This window comes from Melopsittacus undulatus, unplaced genomic scaffold (assembly GCF_012275295.1).
Source record: "Melopsittacus undulatus isolate bMelUnd1 unplaced genomic scaffold, bMelUnd1.mat.Z mat_scaffold_705_arrow_ctg1, whole genome shotgun sequence".
Classification (NCBI taxonomy): Eukaryota; Metazoa; Chordata; class Aves; order Psittaciformes; family Psittaculidae; genus Melopsittacus; species Melopsittacus undulatus.
Genome location: NW_022994530.1, coordinates 1 through 21372, shown reverse-complemented (window position 1 = coordinate 21372; position 21372 = coordinate 1). Strand labels below are relative to the sequence as shown.

At 45.2% G+C, this 21372-nt stretch overlaps 1 protein-coding gene across 3 annotated transcripts; it reads right to left on the bottom strand.

Moving 5' to 3' along the window:
- LOC117438843 (tRNA wybutosine-synthesizing protein 4-like) lies at window positions 1–21323 on the bottom strand. 3 transcript variants are annotated; one of them, XM_034074229.1, is made up of 7 exons: window positions 21098–21323; window positions 14256–14353; window positions 8353–8540; window positions 8132–8267; window positions 4549–4754; window positions 3863–3885; window positions 1–392 (listed from the first exon to the last, which is right to left on the bottom strand). In XM_034074229.1, the coding sequence occupies exons 1-6, from the start codon at window positions 21234–21236 to the stop codon at window positions 3873–3875; spliced, it is 780 nt and encodes a 259-aa protein (XP_033930120.1). In that variant the 5' UTR covers window positions 21237–21323; the 3' UTR covers window positions 1–392; window positions 3863–3872. The 3 variants fall into 3 exon arrangements, 2 of the variants coding, with proteins under 2 accessions (XP_033930120.1, XP_033930118.1); XR_004551051.1 differs by having other exon boundaries at window positions 3863–4754; XM_034074227.1 differs by lacking the exon at window positions 1–392 and having other exon boundaries at window positions 3325–3885.
- Window positions 21324–21372: the final 49 nt, after the last annotated feature.

The following is a 21372-nucleotide window of genomic DNA, read 5'->3' as shown; positions in this document are numbered from 1 at the left end:
TCCAAGCCTTAAAGCAGCTTTCCTCTTCCTGCAGTAATACTATTTCCTCACTGTTTGGTGTGGGGCACCACAACATCTATTATGTTCACTACATCCCCTTTATCCACCTGCCTGCAGAGACATGGTAGAGCTGCAGCCAAGCAAGATGATTTCTTCTTTTCCCAGAAGCCACCGTGGCTCTTGCCAACCAGACTGTTTCATCTCCATGTGCAGGGGTCCATCATCTTTACCACTAATGTTTTATCTCAGCAAGATGTCCAACAGCTTCTTGTTCCCAGGCTCTCCTTAGAGACCTCTGTGTCAAAGAGTTACACTGCCAACTGCCCAGGCCTCCTGCACCCTATCAGCAACGGGAAGTCGAACACCATTTGCCTGCAGCTTTCTGGTTTAACCTCAGAGTTCTTTCAGGACTCTGATGTATATCGTTGTCCTGGCATTTTCCTGCTATCTTACTTGCCTAAAACAGTCTAATGTTTCCCATGTATTTACTGTAAATTGATCCTAGATACCCTGCTGCTGCTGCAGACCTCACTCATTTCATGGAGAGAGACTTTCAGTCTCCAGATCTTTCAGCATCTCAAAGCTACAGTGAACAGTCTCATTTCAAAACTAACTGCAGTTTTAGAGCAGAGGAAATAATCAGGGAATTAATTCCTTGGATGGTTTATAAACAGGTATTTCCATCTTTGCGCATTTCCCTACCAATGAAGATGCAGCGTGAATGAAGGACCCCCCAGGTAACTCCCCCCAGTTTGTGTCTGAGCACAGCGTGCTTGCTCTTTGCAAAGAACATGTTGGGGTGGGAATCTGCCCAGTGTCTGCAGCAGCAAAGCCTGATGCAAACATCATTGTGTGTCTGCCATTTTCCTCATTGTCAAGGACAATTCCTCCCAATTCTCTTCCTGACATCCCACCTGCAGTACATTTAGGTAACTAAGACCCATCAGTTTGAGCACCTTTTGAAAGTATTGCTTGGTTCTAGTTTTGCCCTTTTCATTACCTGGCTCTCCAATATTTCACAGGCTCTTCCAGTCTCCTTGTTTGCATAAGCTTTCTACTTAAAGGGCCAAAATCCCATGCTAAAACACCTCCTCAGCTCTTGCATGGAGCCACTACAGGGGTGATACACTTGTGCTTGCAGTGCGGCATGCTTCACCCAGGCTGCAAAGCCTCCAGGCTGTACTGAGGCATTGCAGCATATTGCTCTGGTTCTTTCTCAGTTTCTGGGGGTTTTTAAACTAACCACTTGATTGTTTTTAATGGATCCCTTCCTGAAAACAGAGAATTTATTTGGCCCGATCATACTGTGACAGCCAGCGTAGTGCTCCAGCTAACCTTGTCCCTTTGTGACAGCCAGCGTAGTGCTCCAGCTAACCTTGTCCCTTTGTGACAGCCAGCGTAGTGCTCCAGCTAACCTTGTCCCTTTGTGACAGCCAGCGTAGTGCTCCAGCTAACCTTGTCCCAAGCAGAAAGGAAAAATAGATCAAGTTTTCTCTTGTCTCCCACTACCTGGTTCTAGGCAATGACTACCACTGCATTCAAATTCTCTCTGTATCTCACCCCAGTCAAGCTTTGGGGTCTACCTACATGAGGTACCTAAAATCTCCCACTATTACTGCCTCTTCCAACCATTTACCCTTCAGATCTCGAGAAGTGATTCAGAGAAAATTCCAGGAACAAATTTGCCAACAAAGTTTCCAAGCTGACAAGCAGGTGTTCTTTATTGCAGCACCAGGAGACACGGGGGAGAGCTCCTCCTAACGTGTGTCTCCCTATTGCTCTACAGGCCATCCTTATACAGTCCCTGGGCATACATACATATTCATGAGGCTACGTATGGATTACATCACTTTCCAGAAAGCTCCCCGCATGCATACCCAAATGTGGTGGTGGTCTCTGAGGGTCATTTACTTCTTCCAACAATCTTCATCACTTCTGGCAGCCTTTAAAGCATGTGCAGTAGATGCTTGTACCAGTTTAATTGGTTATTCGGGCGGGACTAAGAGTGACTGACAAGCGCCCCAGCCAATCAGAGGAGTGGGGGGGCGCTGCCGGAGCCGGGCGGGACTAGGAGTGATTGACAAGAACCTCAGCCAATCAGAGGTGTGGGGGCCAGTGTAGAAGCCGAACGGAAGTGGGGCGGGACTAAGAATGACTGACAGGCGTCTCAGCCAGTCGGGGTGCGGGTTGTGCCGCCGAACCGGGGCGGGGCGGGACCGTACCGTACCGAGCCGAGGCGAATCATGGGGGTAACGGGACTCGGCGGAGGCAAACGGGGGGGGCAATGGCAGCTGTCGGCTCCCCTGGGACCCCATGGAAGCCACTCCGGTCCCCCCGGGCGGCTCCGTCCCCTTCGGGCGGCTTCGGCTCCGCTCGGTTCCCTTCGGGCGGCTCCGGCCTCTTGGGGTGCAGTTCGTAGTTTTGGCCACAGGAGGGCAGCACCTCCCTTTGCTCTGAGCCACCCCTTTGTTTCCCCTCCCGCATCTCCGGCACCTGCAGTACCGAGCTTTGGACACAGGATGGCAGCAGCGAGCAGTGCCCCGAGCTACGCCGTGCCCCCCCCCCACCTCCAGCACCTGCAGTACCGACGCTTGGACACGAGGTGGCAGCACACGCTGCAGAAGCAACGGCCTGAGAGCAACGGCCGCTCCCCTCCCCGTTGACAGCCTCCGGGGACCCCAGCTGCTGAGTGGGGACAGTTTGCAATATTGGGGCTGGGGCAAAGTTGCTCAGGGAACTTCTATTCGAGATTCTTTCAGACTTTTATTGCTTTGTGTTTGCTTTGTGGGGATTTATAATCACATTCTTCTCTTTTGCTTTTTATTTTCTTTACACATTTTATTTATTTCCTTTTTCATTCATGTTTTTTCCAGCTGTCCTTGTCTTTTAGTCTCTTTCAGTAACTTTTTTTAGGCGTCCCATACCTAAAATGAGATAAGAAATGGGCAAACATGGGTTAGAAAATGAAAAAAATGGTTCAAAACACCTTAAGAATGGTCCAAAATGGAACACAAGTGGCCCAAAATGGATTAAAACAAGCAAGAAATGGGTAAAAATGGGTTAGAAGTGGGCAAAAATGGCTTACAATGCGGGAGAAGTGGATAAATATGGGACAGAAACAGCCACAGACTGGTCAGAAATAGCCCCCAGAAAAGCTTTAAAGGGGTTAGAAATGGGAAAGATGGGTTAGAAATTGCCAAAAACTGCTTAAAACTGGTAAGAAATGGGCAAAACTGGGATAGAAATGGCATGAATTGTTTAGAAATAGACTAAAATGGCTTAAAATAGGGTAGACATGGGGAAAAATGGGTTAGAAACAGGAGAAAAATGGCTTAAACCAGGTTCAGAAATGGGCAAAAATGTGTTTGAAGTGGCAAAAAAATTGGTTAGAAGAAAAAATAGTTTAGAAATGGACAAAATGGCTTAAACCAGGTTAGAATTGGACATGTAAGGGTTGCAAATGGCCAGCTTCCAAACCTTAAAGCAGCTTTCCTCTTCCTGCAGTAATACTATTTCCTCACTGTTTGGTGTGGGGCACCACAACATCTATTATGTTCTCTACATCCCCTTTATCCACCTGCCTGCAGAGACATGGTAGAGCTGCAGCCAAGCAAGATGATTTCTTCTTTTCCCAGAAGCCACCGTGGCTCTTGCCAACCAGACTGTTTCATCTCCATGTGCAGGGGTCCATCATCTTTACCACTAATGTTTTATCTCAGCAAGATGTCCAACAGCTTCTTGTTCCCAGGCTCTCCTTAGAGACCTCTGTGTCAAAGAGTTACACTGCCAACTGCCCAGGCCTCCTGCACACTATCAGCAACAGGAAGTCGAACACCATTTGCCTGCAGCTTTCTGGTTTAACCTCCTTGAGGTTATCTGGTGATCCTGCATAAAACACAGCCAAAAGTGTATGTGCCTTCTCAAGATCATCCTAGTTTTAACACTGTGCTCAAATGGTGTTCCATGCACAGTGTCCTCACCATGGCAGCTTTCCAGACGTAGGAAAGTTCAAATGTTAGCAATGAGACCAAGTAATGATTTTATGCAGCATCTCCCTGCCCCTCTTTCACTGATGCTGTTGACCTTCCCAGGAAACAAGCAAGGCTGCAGCTAGCAGAGTCCTGGCAACAAGAATCAGAGGAGCAGGAGTTTGTCATATCTAGATGGGACATGAACTTTTGAAACTTTCAGGTATGACACGTGCTACACTTCCTTTCACTTATTTGGTTATGATTGACTGAACATTTCTAAGGGCTTTGTGACTCAGTGACTTCACTGTACCTCCAAATCAGCACTGTGCAGTCACGTCCCTTTTGAACACAGCACTGCTCCTCACTTCACCTTTACTGCTATCACTACAGAGCTACCTTTGAGATACTTTATTTACAGCAACATAAAGAGCAGTACAAAACCAAGACAGACCAGGTATGAAACTCCTTGTCATACCTGCCCTTCCTAAGCCCACACTTTTACAAATGCAGTCGGGATACAAAACCCTTGTGGAAACATTTTGCTGCTCTTGGACATACAAGTGAACAGATGTCTCACCACAGTGCACCAGCATGGTTCAGTCCTATCTGGTCCCCATCAGTGGTTGTCAGGATGTTGCTGAGGCTCAATGAGACAGGCTCTGGGTTCAGGTGTGTCCCAAAGGAGAAGCAGTTCCCCCCACCACCAATAATCAACAGCTCCTTCTCATCTGGCAGAAAGACACTACTATGATTATGTAGCATTAATGGCCACTCCAGATGCTCCTAAAAAAAGGTTTTGAACATACAAGACTTCAATATGTGTACTTCATACAATGCTGTAGAGGTTATTTCATATCATACCTTCATCAGGAAGTTAAGAACAATCAAACTGGGTCCCATTTAGTCCACTATACCACCCACAAATGTGGACAAAAATAAACAGCTAGAGAATACATGACCAAGGAAATCACAATACACTCCTCTAGTATAGTCCACTCAACAACTTGCGGTTCAGTGACTGTGTCCCGGGTTCAGCAGCAGCAGTCATTTTTCTCTTTCTTTGTAGCTGATGCAGTGCTGTGTTTTTGACTTTCAGCCTGGGAACAGCGCTGATAACACCGATGTTTTTAGTTGCTGCTCAGTAATGTTTACTCTGACCAAGGACTCACTGAGCCTTATGCTCTGCCAGGGAGGAGGGGAAGCCGGGAGGAAGCAGAGACAGAACACCTGACCCAAACTAGCCAAAGAGGTATTCCATACCACAGCATGTCATGTCCAGTATAGAAACTATGGGCAGTTACTTGGAAGGGCTAGATCACTGCTCGGGTTGGGCTGGGTATCGGTTGGCGGGTGATGAGTGGTTATATTCTCTTCTCTTGTTATTTCCCTTATCATTATTATTATTGGTGGTAGCAGTGGTTTTGTGTTATACCTTAGTTACTGGACTGTTCTTATCTCAACCTATGGGAGTTACATTCTCTCAATTCTCCTCCCCATCCCTCCGGGAGTGGGGGGGGAGTGGGGGACAGAAGGGTGGAAGTGAGCGAGCAGCTGCGTGGTTCTGGGTTGCAGGCTGTGCTTAAAGCACAACAGATTGTTAATGACAATGTCTTTGTAACCCTGAACCCTTAACAGTTTTCCTTCCAGGAACATAACCCATCACTTTCTGAATCCATGTAAACCTTCGACATTCATATCCTGTGGCAAGGAGCTTCAGAGCTTCTATGTGTCATATGAAGCACTCTTTTGAAGTGTGTTGCCAACCAGCTTCTTTTGATGTCTCCTAGTTCTTACATCAGAAGAAGCAATGAACAATCATGCCCTCTTCACCACAAAGGAGACAGCCTAAAGCATATACTGATAGATCTGCAGTGCAAGAAACATCTGATTTATAACCTATTTATCTGATAATCTGAGGAGATGCTCTTTCATGATGACCTCCAATATTTGAAAGCTCAGGAAAGTGAACACTTGTTGCAGATAACAGGCTGCAGCAGTAACAAAACTCCTGTGCTAATTCAACTATTGTTGGGGCCACTGGAGTCTGAAGAAGACATGTTATAGAAGCTTCCCTTGTACAATGCTCAAGACAGAATGCAAATTTTATGAGGGTATCTTCATCGAGATTCTTGGAGAAAGGTTAAGACAGGTGTATCTGATCACAGTAACTGTTCCATGGCTTTTTCAAGCACAGAGAAAGCTGTGAGCCAATGGGTTTGGTGCTACCACTTTCTAGTGCATGTATCAAACACTAATACTAATAATATCCAGTGCTGCACAGAAAATCAGTGACAGTTCCAGTCTTTCAAAACTTGGGACCAGTCCACATACACTGTACAGTACTATCAATATTTTAGCTCAGTACTGGGAGGTTCAAAAGCCTACAGTTTCACCCAAGTCAAAACAAACAGCTCATAAGCAAAGGCAGATCCCAATCCATCCATCTGCATCCAGTTATGCCATGTAAACGGTTCTGTTCTTTTAGATACAACTTTATTACTACTTTAACCATCCTCACTGCTATCCAGCAACAGAAGCCTATTTAGCTGAAGGATCCTGGGCCACTTCTTACTGCTGCTATAGACAGTAAGAAAAAAAAATAAACTACGTTTAAGCATACTTCATGCTTTATGCCCTCAGGAAAATGCTGCAAGGTCAGCCAGATGCACACATACTGCCTATGATACAAACCAGACCAGTCACAAATCCCAGTTTCACCAAGGGCAGGATCCATATATACAAGTATCTAAAGAAATTTGTTTCTTTATGTAAAAAACTTGTCAAGCAACTGAAACTTTCTCACAGAATAATGAGTTTGGGATTGGGTTGGAAAGGACCCTTAAAGGTCATCTAGTCCAACCCCCCCTGCAATAAGCAGGGTATCTTCAACCAGATCAGGTTGCTCAGAGTCCTGTCCAACTCTGGATGTGTCCAGGGATAGGGCATCTACAACCTCACTGGGAAACCTGTTTCAGTGTTTCATCACCCTCACTGTAAAATGTTTCTTCCTTATATCTAGTCTGAATCTACCCTATTTTAGTTTAAAACCATTGCCCCTTGTCCTATTGATACAGGCCCTACAACAAAGTCTGTCCACGTCTTTCTTATAAGCCACCTTTAATTATTGGAAGGCTGCAATAAGGTCTTGCCGCAGCCTTTTCTTCAGGCTGAACAACTCCAACTCTCTCTCAGCCTATCCTCACAGGAGGTGTTCCAAGCCTCTGATCATGTCTGGCTTCCTCTGGAACTGCCCCAGGTCCATGTCTTTCTTGTACTTCAGGTAGTATTATTACAGAGGAGGACTACTCATGGATTTATGCTAAGTTTTGCCCAGAGTATGCCAAAATCACCTTATGATTGTTCTTCACTGAATCATAGAATCATAGAATAGTTAGGGATGGAAAAGATCTCAAGATCATCCAGCTCCAACCCCCCTGCCATGGGCAGAGACACCTCACACTAAACCATGGCACCCAAGGCTCAATCACAGAAGAGAATCAAAGAGCAGTTGAGGCTGGAAGGGATCTCTTGAGTATCATCTACTCCAACCACACTTGTTCAAAGCAGGTTCAACTACAGCAGGTTGCTCTGTACCTTGCCCACTCAAGTTCTGAGTATCTCCAATGATGGAGATATCACAGCCTCTCTCAGCAACCTGTTGAGTGCTCAATCACCCTTACACTAAAGTTTTCTTATGTTTAATAAGTGAAGATTCCAGTACTTCCATGCTGTTTTCTTCTTGTACTTGTGGGAGCAGCTACAGCACACAGTGATTTCCACCATAAAGGCTAACTCAGGCTCTGGTCTGATATGTTCTCTTCTTCCACAGACTTCCACAGTAGTTCTTGAAATTACTGTGCTTGTGAACATCTCAGCTCTGCTCCCCTTGCCTGGAATAGAGCAGCTCTGTGCCCTTGTCTGGAATAGAGCTGCCCCATGCCCTCCAGTCTTCTGCACACTCAGACTCTCTTAATGTTATTATGCTCTCTGAGCAGGTAAAAGCACTTCAAAATTAGATTCTGTGGCAAACATGGAATGTTTATTCCACTCATGAATCTGCCTACTTTGCATTTCTGACTCAATTTCAGGGAACAGCCTTGAAGTTACCACATTCATTCACCTGACACTGTTTACCCTAAAAGAAAAATTGCAGTACTTACCACATTAATCATATAGTCCAAGCAGAGACCACTCATTAAGTCAATGACAGTGATGCCTGGCACAGAGGATGAGTGAAACCACACTCCACCAACAAGCAGCAGTTTTCCGTCATGCACATGTGCAGTATGTGAATACCTGTGAGTTAAAAATGAGATTGAATGCCGTTAGCAACAGAGACAGAGACAGACCAAAGATTCACTACTGAAAGCCTTCTACTTACCTTGGTATGAGAGGGGGGTATGTCTCAACTGTCTGCCATTGAAAGCCATGTTCAAGCTCCCTCAGAAGGAAAACTGAACCTAATGGCTGCTCAGCTGCTCCCAGACCTCCTGCAATTACCACTCCTCCTTTCCAGCTACAGGCAGAGTGAGAGTGACGGCTTTCTGGTATTGGACCCTCCACAGGAATCTAGAAAAACAAGTCCAAGACTGAAGTTTGCCAGCCTAAGTGCCTTCTTCATGTCTAGGCTCTTAAACAATCTCTTCCATTCGCATGTCCTGTGGAATGCAACATTCTTTCCTTCCACAGGATAGAACAGTTGCTGGAGGAGAACAAAGTGTGATAGGGAACAACCAGAAAAACACCAACCTACACATCTATGGACTGCTAAGCAGAAGTGTCTCCATTTTCAGTATCTCATTTTCTCTGTCCCACAGTTTATTTAATATCACTCATATTTAATACCATACCCTTTAGAAGGCTGTCCTGGTTTAGCTCCAGCAGTTATTCTTCTCCTTCTTAGTAGCTGGTGCAGTGCTGTGTTTTCGACTTTAGCATGAGAACAATGCTGATAGCACACTAGTGTTTTTAGTTGCTGCTGAGTAATGTTTACTCCAATCAAGGACTTTGCTCTGCCAGTGAGGGGGGGCACAGGAAGCCGGGAGGAAGCAGAGACAGGACACCTGACCCAAACTAGCCAAAGGGGTATTCTATTCCACAGCACATCATGCCCAGTACAGAAACTGGGGGCAGTCACCGAGGGGGCACAGATCACTGCTCAGGTCAGGCTGCGTATCAGTTGGCAGGTGCTGAGCAATTGTATTTGGCATCACTTGTGTTTGTTGTTTTCTTTTCCCCCTTTCAGTTTTATATTCTTTCTCCTTGTTATTTCCCCTATCATTATTATTATTGGTGGTAGCAGTAGTGGTTTGTGTCATACCTTAGTGGGTATAACCCGTGGGAGTTACATTCTTTCTATTCTCCACCCCATCCCTCTGGGAGCCAGAAGAGGAGGGTGGGGGGAAGGGAAGAAGGGGAGGAGTGAGCGAGCAGGCGCATGGTTCTGAGTTACAGGCTGGGCTTAAACCACAACAAGGGCTTTATTAAAGGCACATTTATTAGAGGCATCTTTCTCTGCATTCTTGCATGCTGCTTTCTGTTCAAGACACACCTGAGAACCACAAGTTTCTCAACACATGGACTAATGCAGTGACCAGCAAAGCAGGTGACCAGTGGCTCAGACCAGAGCAAGATAAAATGCTGAACTGCAGCACTAATATGAAGAAAGAAAACCTTTAGTGCAAGCACAAAAGGAAACTGTGTAGGATGAGGGGTGTAAAGGAATTTCATAGCAAACAAGCTGTCAAGAACATTTCAGAGGTCATCTGGTCCATCCCTTTCTCCTAAAGCAAATACAACTATTGATTATCATCTGAACACATGGGTATTTAAGAGCTTATGTAAGTCTGCCATGACAAGGATTCCTCTCCTCTTTAGGCAGTCCATTGCAGCACTTCACAACAGCTTTTCTTAGTGTCCAGTTGCCCTCTCTACAGATTTCCTGTACTACTCAAAGTAAAAATTCAGAACAACTAGTTAGTCCTCTCTGCAGCTATATTTTACATAGCTGAAGTTATTTGTATCCTGTCTCTTCTCCAGACTCAACAGCTGCAAGTCCCTCATAATCTTGCCCTGCAAGGTATGCAGCCTGGTCATTCTCACTGCATACCTTTATAGAGCTGTATTTGCATCCCAGACACCTGTTTTTTCAGGAACCTGCTTTGAGTATTTAACAAGGGTCCCACTGAGAATAAGCGCATTGAAAAGAACAGAAAGGACTAACTCGTGTCTTAGAGATAACATTCCTGGTTACACACCTGAACACAGTTTACGCATTCCACAACAGCATGATTATTGCTTACTCATGTTTAGCTTGTGGTCCAGTACCTAAAGGGAAGCTATAAGAAAGCTGAAGAGGACTTTCTGTAAAAGCAACTAGTGGTGGGACAAAGATGAATGGCTTTAAAACTGCCAGAGGGGAGACTGAGCTGAGCTCTGAGGCAGAAGCTGTTCCCTGTGAGGGTGCTGAGGCACTGGCACAGGGTGCCCAGAGAAGCTGTGGCTGCCCCATCCCTGGCAGTGCTCAAGGCCAGGTTGGACACAGGGGCTTGGAGCAGCTGCTCCAGTGGAAGGGGTCCCTGCCCAAGGCAGGGGTTGGAACTGGAGGAGCTCTAAGGTCCCTTCATCTCAAACACTTCCACAGTTCTATGATCTCCTTAATTCTGCATCTCTCACCATATAATTGTGCTATGCACTATTTTTAAAATTCAGCCTATCTTTAATAAACTGCAGTTTGTTTTTCCACAAGTATTACTTTCATGTCAAAGTAATATAGAATTTTCATCTTGTCCATTAATGTACTATTGAGCTACTCTGCCTATGTAATATAGGCAGTTGACATCATCATTCTTGTCATTAATAACTGGACCCCAGGACTGATCCTGTGGGACACCACAATTTCCATAGAGTGAATTCTAAATATTCTCAAAGTCTGATTTCCACATAATTTTGCACTACCCTGCAAGGGATCATGGAGTCTAATTACATGCTCCTCGTAGGACTACCTAAAATTGAACCATGTAACTAAAAGCATTGTCCAGAGGCTTCTTGAACTCTTGACAGGCTTAGTACCTTTCTTTGGGAAACTGTTCCAGTGACCACGCATCCTCTCAGTGAAAAGCCTTTTCGTGATGTCTGATCTGAACTTCCCCTGACACAGCTTCATTCCTTCATGCACTGTTGCTGGTCACCAGAGAAAGGAGAAGAGCAGCTTTCCCTCTACTGCTCCCTGTAAACAAGTTGTATGAGGGCACCCTTCAGCCTTCTGTTCTCCAGGCTGAACAAATCAAGTTACCTCAGCCACCCCTCATAAATCTTGCCTCTGAGACCCTTTACCATCTTGACTGCCTTCATCTGGACACACTCTAATAGTTTGATGCCCTTTTTATACTGAGGCACCTAAAACTGCGCACAGCACTCAAGATGGAACCACACTGTGGGGATCACAGTGCACTACATTGTCACAATCGCCTCCCTCAATTGGCCAGCAATGCTGTGCTCAATGCACCCCGGGACATGGTCAGCCCTTTTGGCTACCAGAGCACACTGTTGACCCATGTTCAACTTGCCATCAAGTCAGATCCCCACACCTCTTTCTGCAGGGCTGCTCTCCAGCCTCTTGTTCCCCAGTTTGTGTGTACAATCAGGATTATTCCATCCTAGAAACAGAATCCAGCACTTGCTCTTGTTAAACTTCATATGGTTGGTGACTGCCCAGCTCTCTGGTCTACCCAGATCTCTCTGTAAGGCCTCTACTCTGAAGGGAATTCACAGCTCCTCCTAATTTAGTATCACCAGCAAATATACTTAATGTACATTCAATTCCTGCATCCAGATAATTTATAGAGACATTAAAGAGCTCTGGCCTTATAACTGAGCCCCATGAACACAACAGATAAGCAGCCTGATATAACCCCATTTACTATAACTCTTTGAGCCTGATCCATTAGCCAGTTATTCACTCATCATACTATGTACTTATCTAGCTGTGTGCTGGACACTGTGTTCACGATATTAGAATCACAGAATCATAGAACAGTTAGGGCTGGAAAGGACCTTAAGATCATCCAGTTCCAATCCCCCTGCCATGGGTAGGGACACCTCTCACTAAATCATGTCACCCAAGGCTTCATCCAACCTGGCCTTGAACACTGCCAGGGATGGAGCATTCACAACTTCCCTGAGCAATCCATACCAGTGCCTCACCACTCTTACAGTAAAGAACTTCTTCCTTATATCCAGTCTAAACCTCCCCTGTTTAAGTTTTAACCCATCATCTGGGAAGTTAAAATCACCCATAAGGACAAGTGCAGCTGATCTAGAGATATCCCTTAGCTCCTAACAGAGTAATTCATCATTATTATTGTCCTGGCTGGGTGGCTGATAGTAGACTCCCACATCATCTGCTTTATTGGCTTTTCCTTTAACCCTTAAACAGGGGCTCCCAACTGTGTCATTGCCAACTGCAAGCATCACACCATACAATCCAACCCCTCCCTTACATACAGAGCCACCCCTCCAGCCTCACTTGCCCTGACTATCCCTCCTGTAGAGCCTAAAATGATCCATCATGAGACATCAGTCACAGGACTTGTTCCACAAGGTTTCTTGCTCCATGATGTCTTGCTCTGGGACTAGACCAAAGCTTCCAGTCCCTCTTATTTACTCCTCATGCACGCATTACCATAACGAAATATCAAATGTGCTCCAGTGTACTCAGCCCATCATGGAGTGGAGTAAAGACACTTGCCCTAATGCTGTCCCTCAACCATTGTTGTGCTGTCCTGGGGCTAATCACTACTGAACCTCATTTTATACTCTTTTTATCTCTTCAAATCTAATTTAATGCTCTTCCAATAAACCCCTCTAACTCCTGTGCAGAACCCCTTTTTCCCCCTTGAGAAAGGTGCACTCCACGTGTTGCCAGCAGCCTGGCACCATGCAGACTGATGTAAGATCAAAAAACATCACATTCTGCCAGTGACACCAGGCTTGGAGCCAGGTATTGATTTACTGGATCTTGCCTTTTCTTCCCGCATCATTCTGTGTAACTGGAAGGATGGAGGAAAATATAACCTGTGCTCTTGAACCCTTAACCAGTCGTTCTAAGGACCTGTAGTATCTTTTGATAGCCTTTGGACTCTTATAGAAATTTCATTGCTGCCTACATGAGAAAGCAATAATGGATAATAATCCAAGGGCCATACCAGCATAGGAGGTTTTCTTGTAACATCTTCAACAAAGGCCCCATGGAGGCAGCAGATTTCCCTAAGGAAGTAGGTCTGGTCAGAATATTGGGCCTTCTGTTCCACCCAGAAGAGAATCTCCTATGCAAATAATACCTTTTTTCTTAATGGAAGTGGTTTGATGCAGGGCACAGGCCAACTTAACCCTGGCAACACCTCCAAGCTAGATGGAGCATCACCCTCATCATTGTTTGGTTCCATTTCCAGAACCTCATACCTGTTGTACAAGGGCACCTGGGAAGGTGAGGCAGTCATAGAGGGGATGTGCCTGCTGCAGGAACTTGTCAAAACTTTCCTCTATGCCTTAAATCACCAGGTTCTGCCCAGCAGAGCCATGCTGTGCCCCATCTGCCTGCCCTGGTCACAGTGCTCCCCAGGGGGTTCCTTTACAGGTGTGAGGGGCTTGGTCGTGGCTTCTCCCCTGCGGTTTCTGCAGTTTACGAACCTCCCAGCATGCTGGAGTATCCACTGCAGATCAAGCAGCACCTGAGTGAGCTGCCTGCCTCAGTGACTGAGGAGGCTCAGAGGGAGATCTTATCAACATGTGTAAATGCCAACTGGGAGAGATAAAAGAAGACAGGGACTGAATGTGCTCAGTAGCATCCAGAGTCAGGGCAAGAGGCAATGGGCACAAACTGAAATACAAAAAAAAAACCCACTTAAGCATAAAAACCCCTCACATGTTCCTATTAAGCACTGATAAGTTGTCCAAGAGGTTGTGAAGGCTCCATCTTTGGAGATAATCAAAACCCAACTGGACAATATCATGAGCAACCTGTTCTAGTTAGAACTGCTCTAAGTAAAAGTAAGAGTGCTGTACTAGATGATCTCCAAATGTCCTTTCCAACCTCAACTATTCTGTGAAGATTGTATTTTAATAAATGGCAAGGTGTTCAGAAGTTAGCTCTGATTCTAACCACAATGGAGTGTGTCAGTACTGCCAATGTCATCCTCTTCAATATGGCAATACCTCTGTAATTTAGTTGGCCTTGCAACACAGCAGCACACACCTACTTCTCTAGTCTCCCTAAGTTCTTACCCCAGTGCAGGAAAGCTCCTGAGTGTGCAAGAAATACCAGTCCCCCAGTACAGGCTCCAGAGCAGAGCGGCCACCATACACAAACAGGTACTTCTTGCCTACAGAAAAAGACAACCAGGTGAAAAGAGAAGTTAGAATCTGGCATGTCACAAAAGAAGGCTTCTGCTTGCATAGAGGGGAAGCTGACCAAAGCCAGAAATTAATGCTGGCAGGCAGAGGTTTAAGACACTATTTATATTAAGACATCCTGCAACCTCATGAACATTTCCAGATTTTAGCAGTAAATGCAAGGCATCAGTTCATGAATACAGGAATTACTCTTGCATCTACATCTTTTATAAGACATGGAGACTAAATATTTTAACTAAGAAGCTGTATTCTTCATGTCTGTGGTCATTCAAAAGACCCCCATCATCCACATATATTATGCAGTTTCTGAATGTTTAAAGCCTGAATGGGAATTACACACTGTAGTCTCAAAACCAGAAGGAGAAACCATATTTTTTAATACACCAAAGGGATTTAAGGAAGAAAAATTAAGCAGTAGAAAGATTACATCTGTAGAACTAATGAAACTAGAAAATCTTAAGTACAGAAACCATAGCAAGACAATGAAATCTATTTATCCCAGGAAAAACAGATGAATCCTAAGACAACAAGAGTTGTTCACACAAAAAGAAGATGATGATAATTTAAGTGTGGAGGAGTTAATCTGGAGAAGCCTCAAAAAGGAGGTACAAAAGGTGCACAAATACTTTGGGTAGATGTCAAGGATGAGTGTTTAATGCACTATGCCCAGTCAGCACACTTCTTTGTAATAGGCTGTGCAAATAACACAAGTGTGGTCACTTACTTCAACTACAGAGCAAAATCAAGGCAAAAATAAGAAGATACAATAAAAGAAAAAACCCAATGAATTATTTATAAAATATTATTTCCCTATTTAGAATTTGTTTCTTAGATATAAAATGTTAACTGGAAGTCTGAACCCTCAGCTCCACTATGGTGCTAATTGAACTCCACTCCACAAATTCAAAGTATGTTCCAGACTAGACTAACAACTGCTTAACAATTCCCTTGGTGTTTCCTTCAGTAGCTCCCTGCCTCTCAATAGTGGTGAAGGAAGCAGCTTAAGAAAGGTCAGCTTTCATCTCTTGAATTCCACAAAGTCCCATCACTGACCTGCTAACAACTGCTGAAGGTTTTGCCCCTTACAGTCAATATCTCTTACTAAACAAACCTTCAGCATGGCACTGCAGGGCTTGATTCTAGACCTATTCAGCACTACTGAGTATGTGTCAGTTGCTACCAGAAGAATGCCTCTTCTGAGCACTTCTCCTGGGTAAAGAGCTAAGGATCCTGCTCCATAATTAAAACTATCCTTCAGACAAGAAGTTCTGAAACTTATTTCTGGTGTGATGAAGTGTAAGTAACTTTAGTCATAAATTATTTCAAAGACATTTCTGTGTCTTCCAGAACAGATCACAACCCTAGGCTTCAATTCTACTTACCACTAGGGATTATGTAGTATACAAAATACGCATCACGCAACCGATGCTACATGGAGTAAGTGGGCTGCACTAATTACACAGTGAGCTCGAATAAGAAATCCCAGTCATCCAGGCATTCTAGAAGTCATCATGGACTGGCCTGAGGGCAAAGAGTTTGGAATGTCACCAGAGGAGGAGGTGATGCATGCTGAAGAGGCCCTATTGTATAATAAATTGTCAGAAGGTGAAAAGCAGTATGCCTTGCTTACTGATAGGTCCTGCCGTATTGTGGGAAAGCATCGGAGATGGAAGGCAGATGTATGGAGTCCCTAGTGACAAGCTGCAGAAACTGCTGAAGGAGAGGGTGAATTGAGTCAGTTTGACGAGGTGAAAGCCATCCAGCTGGGCCTAGACATTGCTGAACAAGAAAGGTGGCCAGTACTTTATCTCTATACTGACTCATGGATGGTAGCAAATGCCCTGTGGGGGTGTTACCACACATCGCAGAGGTAAACCCATCTGGGCTGCTGTACTGTGGCAAGATACCACTGCCTGGGTGCAGAACCTGATGGTGAAGGTACACCATGAAGATGCCCATGTACCCAAGAGTAGAGCCACTGAGTAACACCAGAACAACCAACAAGTGGATAAAGCTCCTAAGATTGAAGTGGCTCATATGGACTTAGATTGGCAACATAAGGGTTCTCAGCCCCATGGCCCCATGACATCTCAGGCCATCAAGGCACAGATGCAAAACACAGATGGGCTCGTGATCGAGGGTTGGACTTAACAATGGATATTATTGCCCAGGTCATTCATGAATGTGAAATGTGCTGCAATTAAGCAAGCCAAGTGGTTAAAACCTCTCTGGTATGGAGGACGATGGCTGAAGTACAAATATGGGGAGGCCTGGCACACTGACTAGATCACACTCCCACCAACCTGCCAAGGCACATGCCATATGCTTACCAAAGGGGAAGCAACCACCAGATGGCTGGTAACATATGCTGTGCCCCACACCACTGCCTGGAACACTATCCTGGGCCTTGAGAAACAGATTTTGTGCAACACAGCATCCCAGAGAGAACTGAGTCAGACAATGGGACTCATTTCTGGAACAACCTTATAGACACTTGGGCCAAAGAGCATGGCATTGAGTGGGTATATCACATCCCCTACCATGCACCCGCCTCTGGGAAAATGGAAGGGTACAGTGGGCAGTTAAAAACTACACTGAGAGCAATGGGTGGTGAGACTTCCAAACACTGGGATACACATTTACCAAAAGCCACCTGGGTGGTCAACATGAGGGGATCTGCCAACAGGGCTGGCCCAGCCCAAGCAGAACTTTTACATACAGTATATATATATGCAGAGAGAGAGAGGGGGATAAATCTCCTGTGGTGCACAAAAAGAATTTGCTGGGGAAGACCGTTTTGGATTATTCCTGCTTCAGGGAAAGGCAAACCCACATGTGGGATTGCTTTTGCTCAGTGACCCGGATATACTTGGTGGGTAATGCAGGAAGATGGGGCAGTCCAGTGTTGTACTTCAAGGGGATTTAATGTTTTGGGAAAACAGCCAGAGAACTATATGCTGTTACCTGCTATGTAACACTTTTATAGCCCATCAGCTACATGCTCATCCCCACCACTCTGGGCTTTGAAGAGAAGATATGTGCTGTCATGATCATCAGCAGAGAATAAAGTAATGGGAAAAGTCAGCAGCAGCAGAACTGTCCTCAGGTCATCACTGACTGACCCTGAATTCCCTCCAATCATGACCTCAACAAAAAATGAACTTTGATGAAACCAGACAAGCTCAGCAGTGAGAAGTTTGGCAGTGTCATCAGCAGGCAACAATGCAACACTACACACTGTCCCTCTTGCCCTGAGAGGCTGTTACAAGACATGGAGCCTGGTATCATGGACTGGATGAATTTAGCAACTTAGTCCACGGACTAAGGAAATTATATCTATGTGTGTGTATATATATATAAATATGAGACAAAAGCAGCCTTGTGGAGAAGGACCTAGGGGAGTTGGTCAATGAGAAATTTAACATGAGCCAGCTTCAGTGTGCAATTGTAGCCCAGAAAGCCAACCATATCCTGGGCTGCATCAAAAGGAGCGTGACCAGCAGGGCAAAGGAGGTGATCCTGCCCCTCTACTAGGCTCTTGTGAGACCTTACTTGGAGCATTGTGTGCAGTTCTGGTGTCCTCAACATAAAAAAGATATAGAACTGTTAGAACAAGTCCAGAGGAGGCCACGAGGATGATCAGGGGATGGGAGCACCTCCTGTATGGAGACAGGCTGAGAAAGCTGAGGCTGTTCAGCCTGGAGAAGCTGCATGGAGACGTCACAGCAGCCTTCCACTATCTGAAGGGGGTCTATAGGGATGCTGGGCACGGACTCTTCATTAGGGACTGTAGTGACAGGACAAGGGGTGATGGGTTAAAACTTAAACAGGGGAAACTTAGATTGGATATAAGGAAGAAATTCTTTACTGTAAGGGTGGTGAGGCACTGGAATGGGTTGCCCTGGGAGGTTGTGAATGCTGCATCCTTGGCAGTGTTCAAGGCCAGATTGGATGAAGCCTTGGGTGCCATGGTTTAGCGGGAAGTGTCCCTGCCCATGGCAGGGGGGTTGGAACTGGATGATCTTAAGGTCCTTTCCAGCCCTAACTATTCTATGATTCTGTACATATTGAAAAATGTGGGATCTGATCATGATGTGAATGGTATGGAATAAGGGGTGGATACTGTCCTGGGTTCAGCTCTAGAAGTTATTTTTCTCCTTCTTAGTAGCTGGTGCAGTGCTGTGTTTTTGACTTTCGCATGAGAACAATGCTGATAACACCAATGCTTTTAGTTGTTGCTAAGTAATGCTTACTCTGATCAAAGACTTTTCAATCTCATGCTCTGACAGTAAAGGGGGGCACTGGAAGCCAGGAGGAAGCAGAGACAGCACACCTTACCCAAACTAGCCAAAGGGGTATTCCATCCCAGAGCATGTCAGGCCCAGTATAGAAACTGGGGGGGAGTCACCTGAAGACCCAGGTCACTGTGTGTGTTGGGCTGGGTATTGGTCAGCGGGTGCTGAGCAATTGTATTTGGCATCACTTGTATTTATAGTTTTCTTTTCCCTTTCCCCCTTTTAGTTTTATATTCTCTCTCCTTGTTACTTCCCTTATCATTATTATTATTGGTGGTAGCAGTAGTGGGTTTGTATTATACCTTAATTACTGGACTGTTGTTATCTCAACCTGTGGAAGAGACATTCCTTCTGTTTTCATCCCCATCCCTCTGGGAGCCAGAAAGCAAAAAGGCAGGGAATGAATGAGTGGCTGCATGGTTCTGATTTCCTGGCTTGGCTTAAACCACAACAATCATATTTCAAGTGTGAGGAGATCTCAAAGCCTCTTTTAATTTCTTTTCTACTGGCAGGCTTGGAAAGCAGGCCAATATGAACCCTATGCAGCTTAAAAGGCCAAGTGCGAGATCCTGCACGTAGGTGCGGACAATCCCCACTATCAATACAGTCTGGAGAATTAATAGATTGAGAGCAACCAGGAAGAAAAAGACTTGGGGACACTGGTAGATGAAAAATGAGTTATGAGCCAGCAACATACACTTGCAGACCAGGAAGTCAGAGGGCTGGAGCACCTCTCCTGTGGAAAAGGTCTTAAAGAGCTGAAATTGTTTAACCTGGAGAAGGAAGGCTTCAGCTAGACCTTACTGTAGTCTTCAGATACTTAGAGGGGGGTTATAAGAAAGACAGAGAGACTTTTTTTTACCAGGACATGCAGTGACAGAACAGGGGGGAATGGTTTTAAACTAGAAGAGGAAAGACTGAAAGAAGCTCCTGGGCAGAAGCTCTTCCTTGTGAAGGTGCTGAGGTGCTGGCACAGGGTGCCCAGAGAAGCTGTGGCTGCCCCATCCCTGGCAGTGTTCAAGGCCAGGTTGGACAGGGCATGGAGCAAGCTGCTCCAGTGGAAGGGGTCGCTGCCACTGGCAGGGGTTTGGAACTTGATGAGCTGCAAGGTACCTTCCAGCCCAAACCTTTCTATGATTCTATGATCTATAAAAGTCTCTTTCAACCCAAACCATCGATCCTATGACTTACATAATGCCAGAACAGTATTCTCCATTCTGGTTTTTGTTCCTTTGCTAGTAATTTTGAACATTTGCTTTACTTTTCCTTTAAGCATCTGTTCATTACAAAGCCTCACTCTAGCAGTGCCAGTTACATGCTAAAAAGCTCACCTGCACACTCAGAGGAGCACAGAGGCAAAAAAAGGTTGGTGAACCCAAGTAATATCCTGCCTCAGAGACTTCTGCACCCAGCCCAGCCATAACAGGCTTATTTCTTCATGACCAAGAGGAGCACAGGGAGGCAGTGGCAGGTCTGCAGGCCAGAGAACCCCAATCACATTCTTATAAAATGAGACAATCTGCCTGGGCCATCCCAGAAGAACTCTCAGCCCCACTGAGACCTATTGAAATGAGTGAACAAGAGCAACTCTCTGGAGTACCTTTGAGGGGGGAACTTCCAAGGGGCATGAGACACATTACAAGATGCAGGGGAAAAGCACCTGGTGTTTGCATAAGACTTATTATGGGATGCTCAGGAGAGGAACAAGAGGCAGGAAAAGGGATGGATTTAATGATTTGGGGAGGGTTAAAGGAAGACAGAGGGTTTCTGGGCTGTGAACACACACTGCCAGCTCATGTTAAGTTTCTCATCAACCAACACCTCCAAGTCCTTCTCCACAGGGCTGATCTGAATAAATGTCATTATTACACGATATCTGTCGTGTAGGTTCTGTAATGAATCTATGTACTTATCCATGTATTAATAGCACCGATAACTGAAATCCTGTTCAACTGTTGGATAAATTCACATGCTTAGCTCAGGAAAGAGCTGAGACTGCTCAGCCTTTCCTTTTTGACAGATTTAGTGAAGCCTCTCACAAATACTTTCCGGTGCAACAAACAAGAAAAGGCACAAGACCTGTGTATATACAATAAGAAAAATACATTCAAATGAAGCCTAAGGTCTTTAAAAAGAAAAAAATCACCACCTGAACAAATCTTTACATAATTGGATTCTCTGAAGGGCTGATGAATTAACAAGATCGCATTCTTTCCAAAACGTTCAGAAAAAGCTATTGTTTCAGACAAGGGAATACAATGCACGAACATTAACTTCATAGCCTGTACTACATGACTAAAAAGTAAGGCTGTATCCTGGCAATTGGCCATTTAGACCTCCCTGTCTGCACAGGACTGTCCCATTTATTCTGGAATTTGTATACTCCTGCATGCCTACAGCCATTTCCAGGTTTTTTACCTTTAAACATCACTTCAGTTGTGCTGTGCCTCCAACGCAAAGCAGCTGACTCAGCAGCAGGCTGCAGACTTACAAGTTTCACTGTAATGTCACCTGGGTCCAAGGCATTACAGGTTTCATGGAACTTCAGCCACAGCATTCCCAAGCCTGCACTTGATGGGGATGTTCGTCCTCCTACCACCAGGGCCAGACTGTTGGAGACACATGACACAGTATGGAACAGCCGCTCATCTGCAGAAATACAAAACATTACAGTTCACACACATTTTTCTCCC